At 39.5% G+C, this 18,770-nt stretch overlaps 1 protein-coding gene across 1 annotated transcript in view; it reads left to right on the top strand.

Moving 5' to 3' along the window:
- The first annotated feature begins 1,236 nt into the window (after window positions 1–1,236).
- The window catches only part of GPM6B (glycoprotein M6B), a 191,065-nt gene continuing 173,531 nt past the window's right edge, over window positions 1,237–18,770 (top strand). Inside the window, exon 1 of the mRNA XM_082375835.1 lies at window positions 1,237–1,329. Coding sequence (XP_082231961.1) covers window positions 1,322–1,329 — 8 coding nt within the window. The 5' untranslated portion in view covers window positions 1,237–1,321. The remainder of the gene's footprint in view (window positions 1,330–18,770) is intronic.

Below are 18,770 nucleotides of genomic sequence, written 5' to 3'. Positions count from 1 at the left end.
CAAACAGGGCAGTGAACAGGGCAATGACAAGGTTCTTCGTCGTTCTTCTTTCTGCATTTCAAGCCTTCCCTTGGTAACGAGAACAGGCAGAATGGCAGGGCTTGCATGTACAAATTGGCAGGAGGAAATACCAAGAACAACAATTTTTAAAAAACAACACTAATAATACTACAAGTAAAAAATATGATCTTGGGACTTCCCTGGCGGTCCAGTGGTCAGGAACCAGCGCTTCCACTGCCAGGTGCCTGGGTTCGATCCCTGGTCGGGGAACTAAGATCCCACAAGATATGTGGCACGGCCAAAAAAATTGTTTTTAATAAAATTTAAAAAGTATATGTGATCTTATCATATTACTATTAATTTTCAAATAGCTCAGATATTCTACTAAAGGAATTAATGGTTGTCTCACCTTTTTTCATGTATGCTTTGACAATGGCCTGATTATGTGATTGTGCCCATTTAGTGACAAATGTAGCTCTCTCTAGTCTGTTTAACTGTAGCAATACTACTTACGAGGATGATGAAATTCACGGCCACATAAAGTATCTGACTATTATGTAATCCATCCGTATGCAATGTCCAGAATAGGCGAATCCATACAGACAAAAAGTAGATTGGTGTTTGCCAGGGCTAAGGAGATTGAGGGGGAAAGGGAATGTTAATGAGTATGGGGTTTCTTTGTGGGGGAGGGTGATGAAAATGTTCAAAAATTGATTGTGGCGATGGTTGCACAGCTCTAAATATACTAAAAGCCATTAAATGGTACATTTTAGATCACTGAGTCATATGGTATGTGAGTTATATCTCTATAAAGCTGTTATAAAAATGCTAAAAAAAATATAAAGAAGGTCTTATCTACAGTGAGAAGGAAATTTTACACTAAATCTCTATAACTCCAGTCTTCGAACATGTCAACATTTTGCTAAGTTTCTACCGAATATAGTCAATAGCTTCCCTATCCTCTGTGTTACGAGCTTTGTTCTTAGTAAATAAGCTTTACCTCTCAAGCTGCTCTTAACTCGGAGTGTAACAGTTGGCACAAATTCAAGGGATTCTACAACCCAGTTCTACCACCTTTCTGTTGGGCATCATAGCACTGGAGATGGTCCCTCCCATCTTGAACACTTTTCAACTCTAACACTTTCTTTCCATGCCCTTCATGTGTGAAGCAGGCATGACTTATTAATCCTGTAGTGACTCCGATAATATTCTAGTTACCTTGGCTTAAGCTGGTACACCTCATCTTTCTGATCTAGATATTCCCTTTCAGGAAAATCAGAAACTTCGGGGGACCTAAAATGTCATCTCGCTTGACTTGTGAATGCACAGGTTAGTGTTCACATCTGTTGACTTATTTGACAGCTCCCTTTCCTGCCCCTGAGAGGTCTGTATTGCTTGAGTGCTTACTGACAGTCACGTGCTAGGGGTACGAAACCAAGCTTCTGCCCTCAAGGAGCTGCAGGCTATCCTGGGGACCCAGATAAGTATGACGAAAAAATATTCTCCCCTGTCACCCTACCCTACCCAGTCGTTCATTAACTCAGGGAAGGGATGGGGACCAGAAATAGAGAAACTGAGTCATCTATGGGCTTTTGAGTTCCAAAAGCCTCACACTCAGAAGGGATAAATGGAACTCGTGTGTGCAAATACCATCGATGGTGGAGAATATGAGACCAATTAAAGCAGTGCTTTGTCACCCTCTCTCAGCCCCTCTGCCCCACTAGATAATTCCCAGGAGGGAGGGAATTGGCTGAGGGGCAGTTATATGTGCACAGATACATTTTGGGTTTTACACCCCCTGCCCCAGAAGAGCCTGGAGCAAAGAGAGGACAGACAGAAGCTGTGGCAGACACCATTGTAACGAGGTGCTGAGCCCCAGGGAATGCATCATGCTTGTTCTAAAGCAGCTAAGGTAATCCTGCTCCTTGCCAGTCGGTGGTTTTGGAGGTGCCCTGTGTCCCAGTTCTGCCCAGTGAGTTGTTAAGGAGCAGGGTTCCAGAAAGGTTTTTCCTCCTCGAGAGAAAGCAGAGGACCACTGCTTCCTGCTTTGGATGCAGTCATGGGCGAATGTGATACTTAGCGCCGCAGCAAGTATTTTATAACGAAGAGAGGGAAGCCAAGAGAATGGCAGAGAATTAGCCTGTCTACTTCCAACCTTCTTGTCATGTGAGATGATTCAGTCCATACTTTCTGCCTCTCGACATGCCGCCAAAAGCCTTCTAACTAATACGAATCCCACACAGGGATCCTAGAGGAGGCGGGAACAAGACCCCAGAAAAATATGGCCCCATGGTCTCTGGCAGAGGGGTCTCAGGGAGCCAGTCATAGGCACCACAGGCTGTTCCCCATGTGTTTGAGGGTGGCAGAAGTGGACAGTGTCTCAGGGAGCTCCACAGAAGTTCCCATGGACAGTCGCTTTTAAAAAAAACTACTAAAAAATCAGCACATTGCACAAATTTGCTTACATTTCAGCAGAGCCCAGTGAACACTTCGTTGTAGGTTGGCACTGGTTCTAAGGACCAGCATTTGGGAACAACACATGGAGGACACATCCCACTGATCAATTTCTGGCTCACTGTGGCAGAGACTGTCAGTTGTACCCCAATATGCAACCTTCTTTCTTCCATAGTAATAGAAACACTGATTTTTAGCTGGATGCATGGAAAGACTACATTTCCCAGCATCCCTTGCAGTTAGGTGTGGCCATGTGACTGTGTCCTGGCTAATGAGGTTCCATGGTTGCTGCCAGGTACCTCCTTTAAAAGACAGCTGGCACATGCCATTGTGCAGCTTTCTTCTTCATCCCTTCACTCTTCTACTGCCCAGAATTCCAGTGTGGTGGCTGGTGTCCTGACCTTCACGTTAGACCGTAGGTGGAAGGTCACAACACCCTGGGGGTTGGGGAGCAGTGAGATGAAAGGAGTCTGGATCCTTGAGGACGTTGAGAAGCGCAACAGCCACATCAGCTCTGGACCACCCTGTCTTGACTTTTACGTGAGAGAAGTAAATTTCTATCTCCTTGACCTCTTATGATTTAGAGTCTTTGCTACCTACAGCTACACCTAATCCTTTCTGATACATGCACCCTGCAGCCGTACTGTGAGAAAGCCCTATGTCAAGACAGTCAGGATCTGGGCTGTTCAAGATGGAGAGCAGCCATGGTAACTTCCTCCCATCATCAGTGCACATCCTCTGCTCCCCTTAATCACGTTTATAATAACTTACTTTGTCTGACTTTTCTATTTCCCTATACATAGTTACTTTCCTTTCTGTTTTCTGTTAGAACCATTTCGTGAGATGCTTCAGGCTGGTTTTTTTTTTTTTAAGTACAGTAGAAATAGAAGTAGTTACCAAATAGAAGCAACACAAGTAGCAGAGAATCTCATTGTAACCATGCATGCAGTGAAAAGCAAAGGCGTATAAAAATCAAGTTTCTAAAAAGAAACCATAAAAGGCATTACTGTTCTCTCATCTGTGATTCCTTCTGCTTTCCCTGGGGTAAATGGCACTCCCTGTGCAAGTCTCTCTTGATGGTGGACATGCACATCTGTTATTTCTGTTTTAGAATATGATATGTCTCTTTGGGTCACAAAAGGCGATTGTTGCCCAAGTGATGAAAAGAAAAATATTAATCCATCATGAGCATTTTCCAGCACATAGAACTTTTCTGTCATCTTTCCAGCAAAACAGTTTTGTGTACTAATTAGAAAAACAGATTTTTGATACAACATTCTATATTCTGTATTTAGTCTTGTTTCATATAAGGAAATAAATGTACTGAATAAATATAGCCGCAAGACACCCATTCCACAAATTGGGCATTGTTTCAGTCTTCCACAGTAATTTGTTAGGTTGTGTTAAGAACCTAAGGAAGTAAGTTAGTGCATAGAAATAATAATTATCCGATCAATTGCCACCCTCTTTCCACCCAAGTTCAGAACCAATTGAGAAATAAATTTAGGAGTCCAACTGATGGAGATGGAAATATCAACTTTGTTACTGAAGAGATGATTGAAGAATGTGGCCTTAAATCCAGGGGCAAGTGGACTTCCCAGTACATTCCCACTGACTTGAACTCTGGGCTCCACTCTTTCTGGGGCAACGCTCACCCCATAAGCAGCTCCTCTCGTAGTGGAGAGCAGACCTACTCTATGGACCCTCTGTGTGGGCAAGCAAATCTGAAAGAGAAATAACTCAAGAAACCCTGAGCCAAGCATGTTCATCTTCTTCTTCCAAATTCACCAAACAAATGTGCCACTCCTTCTTCTCTGGGGAGAGGTGATTAGTCAGGTGGGGGCATGGAGAGAAGCTGGACTTGTCCACATGTCCTTTTCCCTCCTGTAGCACACCCTGTTCCTGCCCTGCCTCTATCCATCAGGATTTACCACTCAAGGCTGACTTCCAACTGCCTGTATTGCTATCTTTTTGCACAAGGGATTTCTCCAAAGTGAGGGAAGCAGCAGCCCACAACCTATGACTGATGGGAGTTGAATACCCTTGCTCCCTTGCCCATCACATAGATAACTCTGTGGTACATGTTCTCTGCTGCTTCACAGAGCTTTCTGGTGGGATTAAATCCCAGTCACCCACAATGATAGTCGGCCGACTCAATAACATACTCTTTTTTTTTTTTTTAAAGTTCCAATGCACTGTTTCTTTTTTTTTAAAATAAATTTATTTATTTATTTATTTATTTATTTATTTATTTATTTATTTTTGGCTGTGTTGGGTCTTCGTTTCCGTGCGAGGGCTTTCTCTAGTTGCGGCAAGCGGGGGCCACTCTTCATCGCGGTGCGCGGGCCTTTCACTGTCGCGGCCTCTCGTTGCGGGGCACAGGCTCCAGATGCGCAGGCTCAGTAGTTGTGGCTCACGGGCCTAGTTGCTCCGCGGCATGTGGGATCTTCCCAGACCAGGGCTCGAACCCGTGTCCCCTGCATTAGCAGGCAGATTCTCAACCACTCACCACCAGGGAAGCCCTACTCTTTTTTTTTTTTTTAATTGAACTATAGTGGGTTAACAATATTGTGTTAGTTTCAGGTGTACAGCAAAGTGATTCTCACACACACATATATATAAAACGTAGTTCCCTGTGCTATACAGTAAATCCTTGTTATCTATTTTATATATAGTGGTGTGTATCTGTTAGTCCCATACTCCTAACTGATCCCTCCCCACCGTCTCCCCTTTGGTAACCATCAGTTTTCTTTCTATGTCTATGAGTCTGTTTCTGTTTTCTAAATAAGTTCATTTGTACTATTTTTTAGATTCCACATATAAATGATACCATATAATATTTGTCTTTCTTGGTCTGAATTACTTCACTTAGTCTGATAATCTCTAGTTCCATCCTTGTTGCTGCAAATGGCAATATTTCATTCTTTTTTGTGGCTGAGTAATATTCCGTTGTATATATGTACCACATCTTCTTTATCCATTCATCTGTTGATGGACACTTAGTTTGCATCCATGTCTTGGCTATTGTAAATAGTGCTGCTATAAACATTGGGGTGCATGTATCTTTTCAAATTAGAGTTTTTGTCTTTTCTGGGTATATGCCCAGGAGTGGGATTGCTGGATCCTATGGTAACATTTTTTTTAGTTTTTTAAGGAACCTCCATACTGTTTTCCATAGTGACTGCACCAATTTGCATTCCCACCAACAGTGTACAAGGGTTCCCGTTTATCCACACCCTCTTCAGCATTTATTATTTGTAGGTTTTTTGATGATAGCCATTTTGACTGGTGTGAGGTGATACCTCTTTGTGGTTTTCATTTGCATTTCTCTAATAATTTGCGATGTGGAGCATCTTTTCATGTGTCTATTGGCCATCTGTATGTCTTCTTTGGAGAAATGTCTGTTTAGGTCTTCTGCCCGTTTTTTGATTGGGTGTTTTGTTTTTTTGATATTGAGTTGTATGAGATGTGTGTATATTTTAAAGATTAAGCCCTTGTTGGTTGCATCACTTGCAAATATTTTCTCCTGGTCCATAGGTTGTCTTTTCATTTTCTTTATGGCTTACTTTGCTGTGCAAAAGCTTATACGTTTGATTAGGTCCCATTTGTATATTTTTGCTTTTATTTCTTTTGCCTTGGGAGACTGACCTAAGAAAACATTGCTACGATTTATGTCAGAGACTGTTTTGCCTGTGTTCTCTTCTAGGAGTTTTATGGGGTCATGTCTTATATTTAAGTCTTTAAGCCATTTTGAGTTTATTTTTGTGTATGGTGTAGGGGAGTGTTCTAAATTCATTGATTTACATGTGGCTGTCCAGCTTTCCCATTACCACTTGCTGAAGAGACTGTCTTTTCCCAATTGTATATTCCTGCCTCTTTTGTTAAAGATTAATCGACTGTAGTTGTGTCCATTTATTTCTAGATTCTCTATTCTGTTCCATTGATACATATGTCTGTCTTTGATGCCAGTACCACACTATTTTGATTACTGTAGCTTTGTACTATTGTCTGAAGTCTGGGAGGGTTATGCCTCCAGCTTTGTTCTTTTTTCTCAGGATTGCTTTGGCAATTCTGGGTCTTTTGTGGTGACATGTAAATTTTAAGGTTATTTGTTCTAGTTCTGTGAAAAATGTCGTGGGTAATTTGATAGGGATCGCATTAAATCTGTAGATTGCTTTGGGTAATATGACCATTTAAACAATATTTATTCTTCCCATCAAGAGCATGGGATATCTTTTCATTTCTTTGAATCGCCTTCAGTTTCCTTTATCAATGTTTCATAGTCCTCAGTCTTTCACCTCCTTGGTTAGGTTTAGTCCTAGGTTGGTTTTGTTTTGTTTTGTTTTTGAAATAATTTTAAATGGGATTTTTACAAACATTCTCTTTCTGATATTTCATTGTTAGTGTAAAGAAATGCAACAGATTTCTATATATTGATCTTGTATCCTGCTACCTTGCTGAATTCATTTAATTAGTTCTAAAAGTTTTTGTGTGGAGTCTTTAGGGTTTTCTATATAGAGTTTCATGTCATTTGCATATAATGACAATTTTACCTCTTCCCTTCCAACTTGGATACCTTTTATTTCCTTGTCTTGTCTGATTGCTGTGGCTAGGACTTCCAATACTATGTTGAATAGAAGTGGTGAGAGTGGGCATCCTTGTCTTGTTCCAGAAGTTAGCAGGAAGGCTTTCAGCTTTTCACCATTGAGTATTATATTGACTGTGGGTTTGTCATAAATGGCTTTTATTATTGTTGAAATATGTTACCTTTATACCCACTTTGGGGAGAGTTTTTATCATGAATGGATGTTGAATTTTATAAAATGCTTTTTCTACATCTATTGAAATGATCATGTGGTTTTTGTCTTTTCTTTTGTTGATGTGGTGTATCACACTGATTGGTTTGCGTATGTTGAACCCTCCTTGTGACCCTGAAATAAATCCAACTTGATCATGGTGTATGATCCTTTTTATGTGTTGTTGGATTCAGTTTGATAATATTTTGTTGAGGATTTTTGCATCTATATTCATCAAAGATATTGGCCTGTAATTTTCTTTTTTGGTAGTATCTTTTTCTGGTTTTGGTATCAGCATGATGGTGGCTTCATAGAATGACCTTGGGAGTGTTCTTTCCTCTTCAGTCTCTTGGAAGAGGTTGAGAAGGAGCGGTATAAGTTCTTCTTTGTATGTCTAGTAGAATTCTCCAGTGAAGCCATCCAGTCCTGGACTTTTGTTTTCAGCGAGTTTTTTAAATTACAAATTCTATTTTACTTCTAGTGATTAGTCTGTTAAATTGTCTGTTTCTTCTTGATTCAGTTTTGGCAGGCTGTATGTTTCTAGAAACTTGTCCTTTTCTTCTAGGTTGTCCATTTTGTTGGTATAAAACTGTTCATAGTATTTTCTTATGATTTTTTTTATTTCTGCAGTATCAATTGTTATTTCTCCTCTTTCATTTTTTATTTTGTTTATTTGCGTCCTCTCTCTTTTCTTCTTGGAGAGCCTGGCTAGAGGTTTGTCGGTTTTGTTTATCCTTTAAAAAAAACAGCTCTTGGTTTTATTGATTTTTTTCTGTCATTTTTATCTCTATTTTATTTATTTCCTCTCTGATCTTTATTATTTCCTTCCTTCTGCTGACTTTAGGTTTTGTTTGTTCTTTTTCTAATTCCTTTAAGTTGTAGGTTAGGTTGTTTATTTGTGATTTTTCTTGTTTTTTGAGGAAGGCCTTTATTACTGTGAACTTCCCTCTTAGGACTGCTTTTGCTACATCCCATAGATTTTGTAGGGTTGTGTTTTTGTTGTCATTTATCTCAAGGTATTTTTTGATTTCCTCTTTGATTTAATCGTTGACCCATTGGTTTTTTAGTAGCATGTTGTTTAGTCTCCATGTAATCATTTTTTTCTCGTTTTTCTTTCTGTGGTTGATTTCTAGTTTCATGCCATTGTGGTCAGAAAAGATGCTTGAAATAACTTCTATCCTCTTAAATTTGTTGAGGCGTGTTTTGTGTCCTAGTATGTGGTCTATCCTAGAGAATGTTCCATGTGTACCTGAAAAGAATGTGTATTCTGGTTTTTTTGAATGTAGTGTCCTGTAGATATCAATTAAGTCTAACTGTTCTATTGTGTCATTTAGGATCTCTGTTGCCTTATTGATGTTCCTTCTGGAAGATCTGTCCATTGATGTCAATGGGGTGTTAAAGTCTCCTATTATTGTATTTCCATCAGTTTCTCCCTTTATGTGTCTTAGTATTTGTTTTATTTATTTAGATGCTCCTATATTGGGTGCATATATGTTAATGAGTGTTGATTGTTTTATCATTGTATAGTGTCCTTCTTTGTCTTTTTTTGTAGCCCTTGTTTTAAAGTCTATTTTGTCTGATATGAGTATTGCTACCCCCGCTTTTTGTCATGTCCATTTGCATGAAATATCTTTTACAATCCCCTCACTTTCAATCTATGTGTGTCTTTCTCCCTAAAGTGGGTCTCTTGTAGGCAGCATATTGTAGGCTCTTGTTTTATTATACAGTCTTCCACTCTTTGTCTTTTGATTGGAGCATTTAGTCCATTGGCTTTTAAAGTCATTATTGATATGTATGTATTTATTACCATTTTAAACCTTGTTTTCCAGTTGATTTTGTATTTCTTCTTTGTTCCTTTCTTCTTTTCATTTTTCCTTTTGTGGTTTGATGCTTTTCTTTTGTATTATGCTTGAATTCCTTTCTTTTTGGTTTTTGTGAATCTATTGTGTGTTTTCAATTTGTGGTTGCCCTGATTTTCAAGTATGTTAACCCATAACTATATCTACTTGCTTTAAACTGATAGTCATATAAGCTCAAACACATTCTAAAAAATCTACATTCTCTTACTCCCCTCCCCCGCATTTGGTGATTTTTGATGTTCTCTTTTACATCTTCATGTTTATCCTTTGCTGTTCATTGTGTTTATAATCACCTTTACAAAATTTCTTGATTGTTTTTTAATTTATGTACTGGCTTACTTAAGTGATCTTCAGTCTTCTTCTATATTTGCCTTTCCTACTGTGATTTTCCCTTTCCTATAGATTCTTGCTTCTTTTCTATTTAGAGAAGACCTTTCAATATTTCTTTAAGAATAGGTTTAGTATTGCTGTATTCTTTTAGTTTTTGCTTGTCTGAGATTCTTTGTCTCTCCTATTCTAAATGATAATCTTGCTGAGTAGAGTATTCTAGGTTGCAGGCTTTTCCATTTCAGGATTTTGAATATATCTTGCCACTCTCTTCTGGCTTGCAAAGTTTTCGTGGAGAAATCAGCTGACAGCCTTATGGGGATTCCCTTGTAACTGACTCTTTGAAAAATACACTCTTTATTGGCTGCCTTCCTTACCCATCTCACTCCCCACTCTCTAGTGTTTCTAGGTATTGCCACCCAAGTAAGCTACTTGTTCTCAAATATTTATCCAAGGTCTTCTTCTAGAGCAGGGGTCAGCAAACTTTTTCTATAAAGGGCCAGATAGTTAACATATTAGGTATTGCAACTACTCAACTCTAGTGCAAAAGCAGACATAGATACATAGACCATATGTAAACAAATGGGCATGGCTATGTGCCAATGAAACTTTTTATTTGCAAAATCAGGTGGTGGCCAAAGCTCCCCAGCCCCACCAGGGAGAGGAGGAAGCCGAGGACATATAACTTTCTAAAGGGGTTTGGAAGCCACGTTCTCATTTTGTGGAAGTAATTTAGTGAAGAGCTGATTATTTGACTAAACACTTACTAAATTTCCAGAAGTTATCATATATGCCTTAAAGATTTTCTTTGGGAGATCATTGCCTGTACAGTTAGTTTTTTGTGTGGCATAAATAATATGTTAACGTGTTACAACTGACAACATTGGTTTTCTGTAGCTAGGGAGTCTTGAGTTGGCAGCCTGCTCAGCTTAATGACTTAATGTCCTTTTTTGGCAGATGTGTGGAGTTGGCTGTTACCATGACATACCTGTGTGCTATACCCAGGGGGAGGGCTGGGCCAAAACTGCAGGCACACATTTGGGTTGATCACCTTGGCTTCCAAGCCATTCTGGGTGGTGCTCAGTGTGGGGCGAGAGCATCATATAGGACCATGGCGCTTAGCAGCATTGTTTCTTTGGAGTCCATGTAATGGAATGTATTTTTCAAATATTGATATTTGCATTTTCTGTAACAATTCCTTATAAATAAAATGAGGTAAAATTGTACATTTAAAGTGGAAACCTTAATAACACATTTGTAGTTCCTTTTAATGTAAAAAGTACCAGTAAGCATTAAAAACAAACAAACAAACAAAAAAATCAGGTGGTGGGCTGGATTTGGCACATGGGCGAGGCCATAGTTTTCTGACCCCTGATCTAAAGGAATCAAACTATATCATCCCCTGTATTAGGTCTCTAGAGCTATGTAACAAATTACCCCAAACTAACTTAGCAGTTTAATAGAACAAAAATTTATTATCTCACAGTTTCCATGGGTCAGGACTCTGGGCACAGTGTTACTGGGCTCTCTGCTCAGGGTCTCACAGGGTTGAAATCAAAGTTTTGGCTGGCCTGCATCCTCATCACAGGCTTGGATTGCTCTTCCCTGCTCACTAGTTGTTGGTAGAATTCAGTTCCTTGCAGTTACAGGACTGAAGTCTTAGTTTTCTTGCTGTCTGTCATCCAGGAACCATTTTCTCCTCCTAGAGGCTGCCCACAACTCCCTGCCATGTGACCCTCTCCACAACAGTGCAGTTTTCTTTAAGTCCAGAAAGAGAATTCTTATTTTAAAGGGCTCCATTGATTAGGTCGGCCTTCCCAGGATAATCTCTGTTTTTATTTACTCAAAGTCAACTGATTAGGGACCTTAATTACATCTGCAAAACTCCTTTACCTTTGCCATATAATGCAACCTAATCACAGAAGAGATATTCTGTCGTATTCACAGGGTCTGCCTGAACTTGAGGGGAGGGGATTATATAACATGTGTTCACTAGGAGGCAGACATATTGGAATTCTGCCTACTACACTCTTTGAAAATGGAATGGAAATTCTCTCCCCTCATGGAAATATGCAGAGGGGAGAACAAGTGCCCCCCACTCCATAAGACAAACACCTGTTGAGCACCCACTATGTGCCAGGTGCCGCACTAAGCAGTTTGCCTGCATCAACGCTTTTCAGCCTCACAGCAACTTTATGCAGCACGTCCTATTTTTATCCCATTTATAGGTGGGTAAGTTCTGCAGAGTGACAGAGCTAGAATGGAGTGATCGAAGAGTAAAACCCAGAATCCTGACTCCACAGCTTATGTTCTTAACCACTTTTTCATACTGCCATGCCTCTGAGAATTTACATATAATTCTCCACACCCCCAACACAACCCATCTAATGCAGACAGTGTCATGCTGCATCAATTTCTGAACATTTAAGATCTGGCCAAGTAATCTTTAACCCTTAAAAATAAAATTCAAAAAAATTTTGGGGACTTCCCTGGTGGTCCAGTGGTTAAGACCTGTGCTTCCACTGCAGGGGGTGCTGGTTCAATCCCTGATTGGGGAACTAAGATTCCACGTGCCATGTGGTGTGGCCAAAAAAATTTTTTTAATAAAAATTTTGAAAAAAATTTCAAACAATATTCACACAAAGAGTGTTGCAGACAAACCTTTTCTTTAAGTAGAATTAATCACTTGTGCTTAATATAAGTGAAAACTCAAGACTCAGGTTGGAAAAATGATATAACCAATATTGCCTTCTTCTTGCTTGCTTTCTCAGATGAAACAATGACAGTGAAAGTCAATAAGGAAAGGGGAAAGGAAGGAATCAAGTGTTAAGAAAGCACCTACTATGTGCAATGCATTACAGCCTTTATTTCTTTTAAGCCTGACCTCAACCCTGAAATGCTTGTTATTAGTCTTCTTTTGCAAATGAAACTGTACTTAGAGAGTTTGAAAAGCCTGCAAATTATCACCTAATATCTGTTCTCCCCTTTTTCCTGAATAATAGAACACTGGATTCCTTCAGGGTAAAAATGTGATCAACTAAAAGACCACATTTCCCAGTCTTCCTTGCAGCTAGGTGTGGTCATGTGACCATGTTTTGACCAATAAGAGCTAAGCAGAAGTGTTATGTGGGACTTCTTGTGAGGCTGCTTAAAGAAAGCTAAATCAATCAAGAGTTACACTTTTTGACCTTTCTTCCTTACACCTTCCTGCTATTTGGAATTCAAGCATGATGGCAGGAGCTCCAGATGCCACCTTAAATCACGAGGTAACCTTGAGATGGAAGCCACTTGCTAGGAGGATGGAGCAGGAAGGTGCAAGGGCTTAGGTCCCTGATGATCATGGAGCCACCATACCAGCCCTGGAGTGCACAACTCTGGAATTATTAATTTTTTTTGGAATTACCTTTTGTGAGAGGGAAAAATACTCTCTTTAAAACCACTGTTATTTAGGATTTGCCTCATATATAGCTTAATAACTATAAGCTATATATAGCTTGTAGATGGAGAGGGATTAAATAACTTTCCTAGGTCACCCTGTAGTAATAGATTGAGAATGCAAACCTGGCTGTCACAGTCTACAGTATGCTTGGGGCTAATCATTTATGTCTTTTTTTTTTTTTTTGAATTTTTGGCTGCGTTGGGTCTTCGTTGCTGCGTGCGGGCTTTCTCTAGTTGCAGCTAGCAGGGGCCACTCTTCGTTGCAGTGCACGGGCTTCTCATTGCAGTGGCTTCTCTTGTTGCGGAGTACAGGCTCTAGGCGCACGGGCTTCAGTAGTTGTGGCACGCAGGCTCAGTAGTTGTGGCTCACAGGCTCTAGAGCGCAGGCCAGTAGTTGTGGCGCATGGGCTTAGTTGCTCCGCAGCATGTGGGATCTTCTCAGACCAGGGCTCCAACCCATGTCCCCTGCATTGGCAGAGCTAATTCTTAACCACTGCGCCACCAGGGAAGCCCCTCATTTATGTCTTTTAATTGGAAAGTGGGGATGTTACTTTAGTTGGGAGATGAAGATATCCTCATATGACCTCATGGACTTTGATCTTTATTTCATGGATTCTCTTTTGATTCCAGCTTCCAGCCTCTGCAAAGCTCTTTTTGTTATTACTAACAAAGATAATATGAGTGAGGAGTAAACTATCTTCCATAGTTGAACTTCAGTCCTCTACAATTAGGACAATTTTTAGAGTGTAATTTAACTGCTTTTTTTTTTTATTGTTATAATACATGTAACACATGCACATTGTAAGAAATGAGGACCAGAAAGGGGCTATAAAATGAGAGGCAAAGTTTTCCCTCCCCCAAGATAGACCCAACTCCCACTACCCAGAAGTCACATTATGGATCTTTCCAGAAAGTTTTTTATACATGTACAATAATATATACGGATATCTATTCTATCACAAATGGAAATACACTATACATGTTGTTTGCATTTACTATATCTTACATCACATAATCGCATATAAGATCCCAGGTCATTTATTGAATAGCTATAGAGTATTCCATTGTATGGATGCAGAATAGTTTATTTAATCAGTGATTCCTTATTGGACAATTCGATTTTTATTTTTTTAATGCAAACAGTGCTACAGTGTATATCCTTGAATATACATCTTTTTTCACTTGTCTCTATAGTACAGATTCCTAGATGTGGAAGTGCTGGATCAAAGAGCATGTCTAGCTTTAATTTTCACAGAAATTACCAAAGTGCTCTGCAAAGAGGTCACTTGAAATTACCCTCCCCCAACAGTGGGTGAGAGCACCGACTTCTCTTCCTTGCCAGTAGCAGCTATTAACAGATTGCTGGATCTTTGCCCATCTGATATTGAAAAAATGTATTTTCTTGGTATTTGAATTTGCATTTTTAAAGTCATAAATGAAAGTAAGCATTTTGTCACTATTTATTGGCCATTGGGATTTCTTGTTCTGAGAACTGCTGATTCATGTCCTGTCTCATTTTTCTGTTAGCTTCTTTATCTTTTTCCTATTGATTTATAAGAGCTTTTTGTAACTTTAGGAAATTAGTCATAAGTCGTATAGCTTGCAAAATTTTCAATAGTATGTGTTGTCTTTTTACTCTGTTTTTGGCAATTTTTCCTGCATGGGCTTTGTTATTTTTAGTGAAATATATTAATCCTTTCTTACATATCTTAATTTTGTGTCTTGCATAGAAAGGCTTTCCCCATGATTACAAATTAATTCCCCCCAATTTTAGTGTTGGATTTTTTGTGATTTATTTTTTACGTGTATATCTTTGGTCCATTTGATGTAAGAGACATAGAGATTTCATCTTATTTTGTCCAAGTGACTAGACAGGTATTCCAAAACCATTTCTTGAGTAATCAATCTTTTTTTCTTATTTTGATTTCATATGTGACTTTCATTATATTTTAAATTTTCATATGGATTTAGGTCTATTTCTGAACTCTGTTCTGTTCTTCTGCTCAATCTGTTCTTCATCCAGAGACCACACTGTTTTCATTATTGTTGCTTTATAATGTTTTACTATTTAGTAAGCTAATAACCACCTTTTACCCGTTAATCATTCCCCCCACCAGAGTTCTCCTAGCCATTCTCACATGTTTATTTAAACCAATAAATGTTGAATGAGCACTCACTATATGTCAGGCTGTGATCCAAGCACTAGGATGCAGCAGTGAATGAGAACAGGGAAAATCTCTGCCCACATTATGCTTCCATTCTATCTGTGAGAGAGAGAGAGACCAATTAGTCAAATACAAACAGGGTCAAAGTGTGGTAAATGAGATAGAGAGAGACAAAATAAAGAAGGAAGATAGGAAGTGGGGAGAGTGCAAAACCAGGTGGTCAGGGCAGGCCTCATTGAGAACATGGCGGTTGAAGTGAAGGAACAAACCACGCAGATAAGTAGGAGCAACGTGTGCAAAGGCCCTGAAGTCAGAGGCCAGCATGCCTGCAACGAAGTGAATGAGAGAATGAGAAGGAGATGAGGCCAGAGGAGTAACAGGGAGTGATCAAGGAGGGCCTTGTGGGCGAATGAAAAGATGTGGGCTGTTTCTCTGAGCAAGGCAGGGAGCCAGTGGGGCAGATGGAGCAAAGGGGCATCATGAACTGACTTGATGCTCTAGGTATTTTGGTTGGGCTCACTTTGAAATACTACATTAATTTAGGGAGGACAATATCTTTATAACCCTGTGTCCTCATATCCAAAGATAACATATGTGGCAATATTACACATGCACAGAGTGACAAATTGATGTGCTTCGGGGAATGTATTCTACAGATACAATCGCATATACAAAATGACTTATGTACAAGCATTGTTTATGATGGCAAAAGACTGGAAACAGTGCAGACATTCAGCCATCCACCAATATGGGACTGGCTAAGTATATTTTGATGCATGTACACAATGGAATAATATGCCACTTTGAAAAGAATAGGAGAATCTTTATGTACTAATTCAGAATGATCGCCTAGATATACTAAGAATAAAAGCAAGGTATGGAGTGGTGTGTATAGTATGCTACCATTTGGGTTAAAAAGGGAAGTGTATATTATGTATGAATTTGCTTTGCTAAGGATAAAATATCTCTAAAAGAATACATAAGAAACTGCTAACAGTAGTTGTCTCTAGGGAAGGGCACTAAATAATTGGAAGATAGAGATATAAATGAAGTTTTTCACTGTATCCCCCTTTCTATCTTTGGACTGTTGAGCCATGTGAATATACTATTCATTCAAAAAACAAGTAACTATAAATTTTAATGAAATAAAGTATATCTTTATTTTAGGGCCATGTTATTAATGTATTCGACAATGACAAAGAGAATTAGTAGAGACCTAAATCATATACAGTGACCTATATGATGTATCTTTACATGTCCAGTTGTAATAAATACACAAATAGACAAATGTTCGGCCAGATACACAATGTGCTCATTTCTCTGCCCCCTGCCCCAGATTTGCACGTTGTCGCAGTATAAGTGAGCTAGAGAGTTCAATCTCCTGACCTGCCAATTACAGGTTAAGGCCCATGATGAATAAGTGGAGTGTGTAGTGTGTTAACAGATGATATGTCCTTTTCAAAGAAAAAATGATATCTAGTAGGAGGGATCAGGAGTGCGGGGTGGATGTCTGAGACGAGAATGGGGTGTACAGATGTGCGCTGGATGGTTAGGAAGGCTCACTGAGAAGGTGACATTTAGGGCAAGATGTGAAGATGGAGAGGGAGCTTGTATCTGAGAGAAGAGCCTTCCAAGCAGGGGAAAAGCCAGTGCAAAGGCCCTGAGGCAAGGACAGGGAGGAGGCCAGCGTGGCTGGAGTAGCTGGAGGGAGGGAGCGCGGGTAGTGAGGAGGAGGCAGCAGATGCCACGGGGCTTTGTCAGCTCTGCTAAAGACCCCCCCCTTAATGAGGTGGGAAACCGCTGGAGAACATTGAGTTGAAGAGTGAAATTTGCTCTCATTTTAAGAGCATCCCTCTGGCTGCTGTATGGAGAACAGGCTGTAGGGAATCAAGGGTCGAAGCAAGGAGGCCAGTGCCAGAATGATTCCGTTATTGCTCACTGCACTCCCGGAAACATATCCTTAGAGCTGATATTCAAAGTAGATATTTGTGAACTTATACTCAGCCCAGAAACAGAGTCTTTAAGCGCCCATTTCTTTCTGATTTATAAGAATCACACATACTCACTGCAGAAGAGTTGAGAAAAGCAGAAAAATATACGTGGGAGAAAAAATTTCCCTATGTGCTACTTCCCAGGCACAGCTCCTCTTGACATTTTGGTGTGTTTCCATCTCATCTACGTGGTTTTACGTAGCTAGCTTCGTAATACGCACATGCATTGGTATTCCACTTGATCTCTTAACCTAATATAATAAGCATTTTACCACTAAAAGAATTATTTATTCTAATGGAAGCATAATATTCTGTTTTACAGCTGTCTAAAATTGAACTCAACCAGTCCACTAAATAATGCATCAGTGAAGATTTTTATGCAGAAAATTTGATCTGCATTTTAGATTTGCTTTCCCTAAGACAGATTCCAGAGGCAGAGCTAGCAAGTCAAACAGAGAATGTATTTTAGGTTTTTGATACCCATTGTCAAACTGTTCCTCGAAAGGGTTGTACCTGTATAAATTCCCATGGGTTTACTAAAGCCATAAACAACCTTTAAGAAAAAAAAATATCCTTGGTTAGCATCGTCCTCTTAAAGAAAAAAGAAGTCTGTAATGAGAAAGTGTCAGAATTTCACACATCATATGCATAGCAGAGAGGGTGAAAAATCAGATTCTGAGTATGAAAGAATCATTAGCGTTTTTAGACCAAAGCTGCAGTTAAAGTATGATCCAGCTCGAGGAGTACATATGAAACCAAGTGCGTGTGGGGTGTGCTTTATAGGCAGAGAAGTAGTCATCACTAAATATAGTGGTTGCTAAGAGACTAAACTGGGGACTAGGAATTAAATTTAACACACGTTCCTCAAATTGAGTTAGACATTTGTGACAAATTGGTATTCAGCCAGAAGGAAAGAAATATGTAGAGATGAGATAAGGAGTAGGAAGATGTGAGTTCTAGAACAATTCATTACTTCCTTACTCCAGGTCCATCACTTGACCCTTTGAGTCAAGTGGGAATAATATTGCCTGTCTTGTCTCGTCTACCTCACAAAGCTTTTATGAAGATCAAATATGCTAATAACTGTAAATTGTAAATAGTCAATACATAACTGTATCGTATGCAAATCTGTGACTGTTGCCAATGTTATCTCAGAAGAACAAATAAATAAAGTTTACTTACTATATTAAAAAAAACGCTAATAAATGGCAAAGTGATATACAACCATAGGGTGTTATTACCATGTTGAAGTCTCAGGCACTCTGTCTTGGAAACTTATATATAATGAGGTGCTTTAATTCCTCTCGCTGGGTTTGCCTTGTATTCAATTATAGCAGATTCAACAATCTGCTTTTGGGGAAATCCATTCAACAAGGAAAGCATGGTGATCCAGGTCATCATTCTGAGCCCCCGATGAGGCTGAAGTTTCCTAAAGAGTAAGGATTGTGTCTCATTCACCCATGTGATGTGTCCAAAACTCCTGTGTGAGGAGGAAACAGGATTATACACCCCTGTTTTATCTTGTTTCTTAATGGTATATTAGAGATGAAGGCAAGATGGAGGCCCATGGAGTGATTTCTTTCTTTCCTGCCTCTGAGCCTACCCTACCCTCATCTTGCTATTCCATCTCCACCCTGAGCTGCCAGACAAGCTACTCCTCAGCCCTCAAGTCTCAGGAAAGTCATCTCTTCTAGCACTTTCCCTGATGCCGTCATCTAGTCCCAAACCTCCATTTGCACC

This window comes from Balaenoptera borealis (genome assembly GCF_965194805.1).
Source record: "Balaenoptera borealis genome assembly, chromosome: X".
Taxonomy (NCBI): Eukaryota; Metazoa; Chordata; class Mammalia; order Artiodactyla; family Balaenopteridae; genus Balaenoptera; species Balaenoptera borealis.
This window is presented reverse-complemented; position numbering and strand designations above follow the sequence as displayed.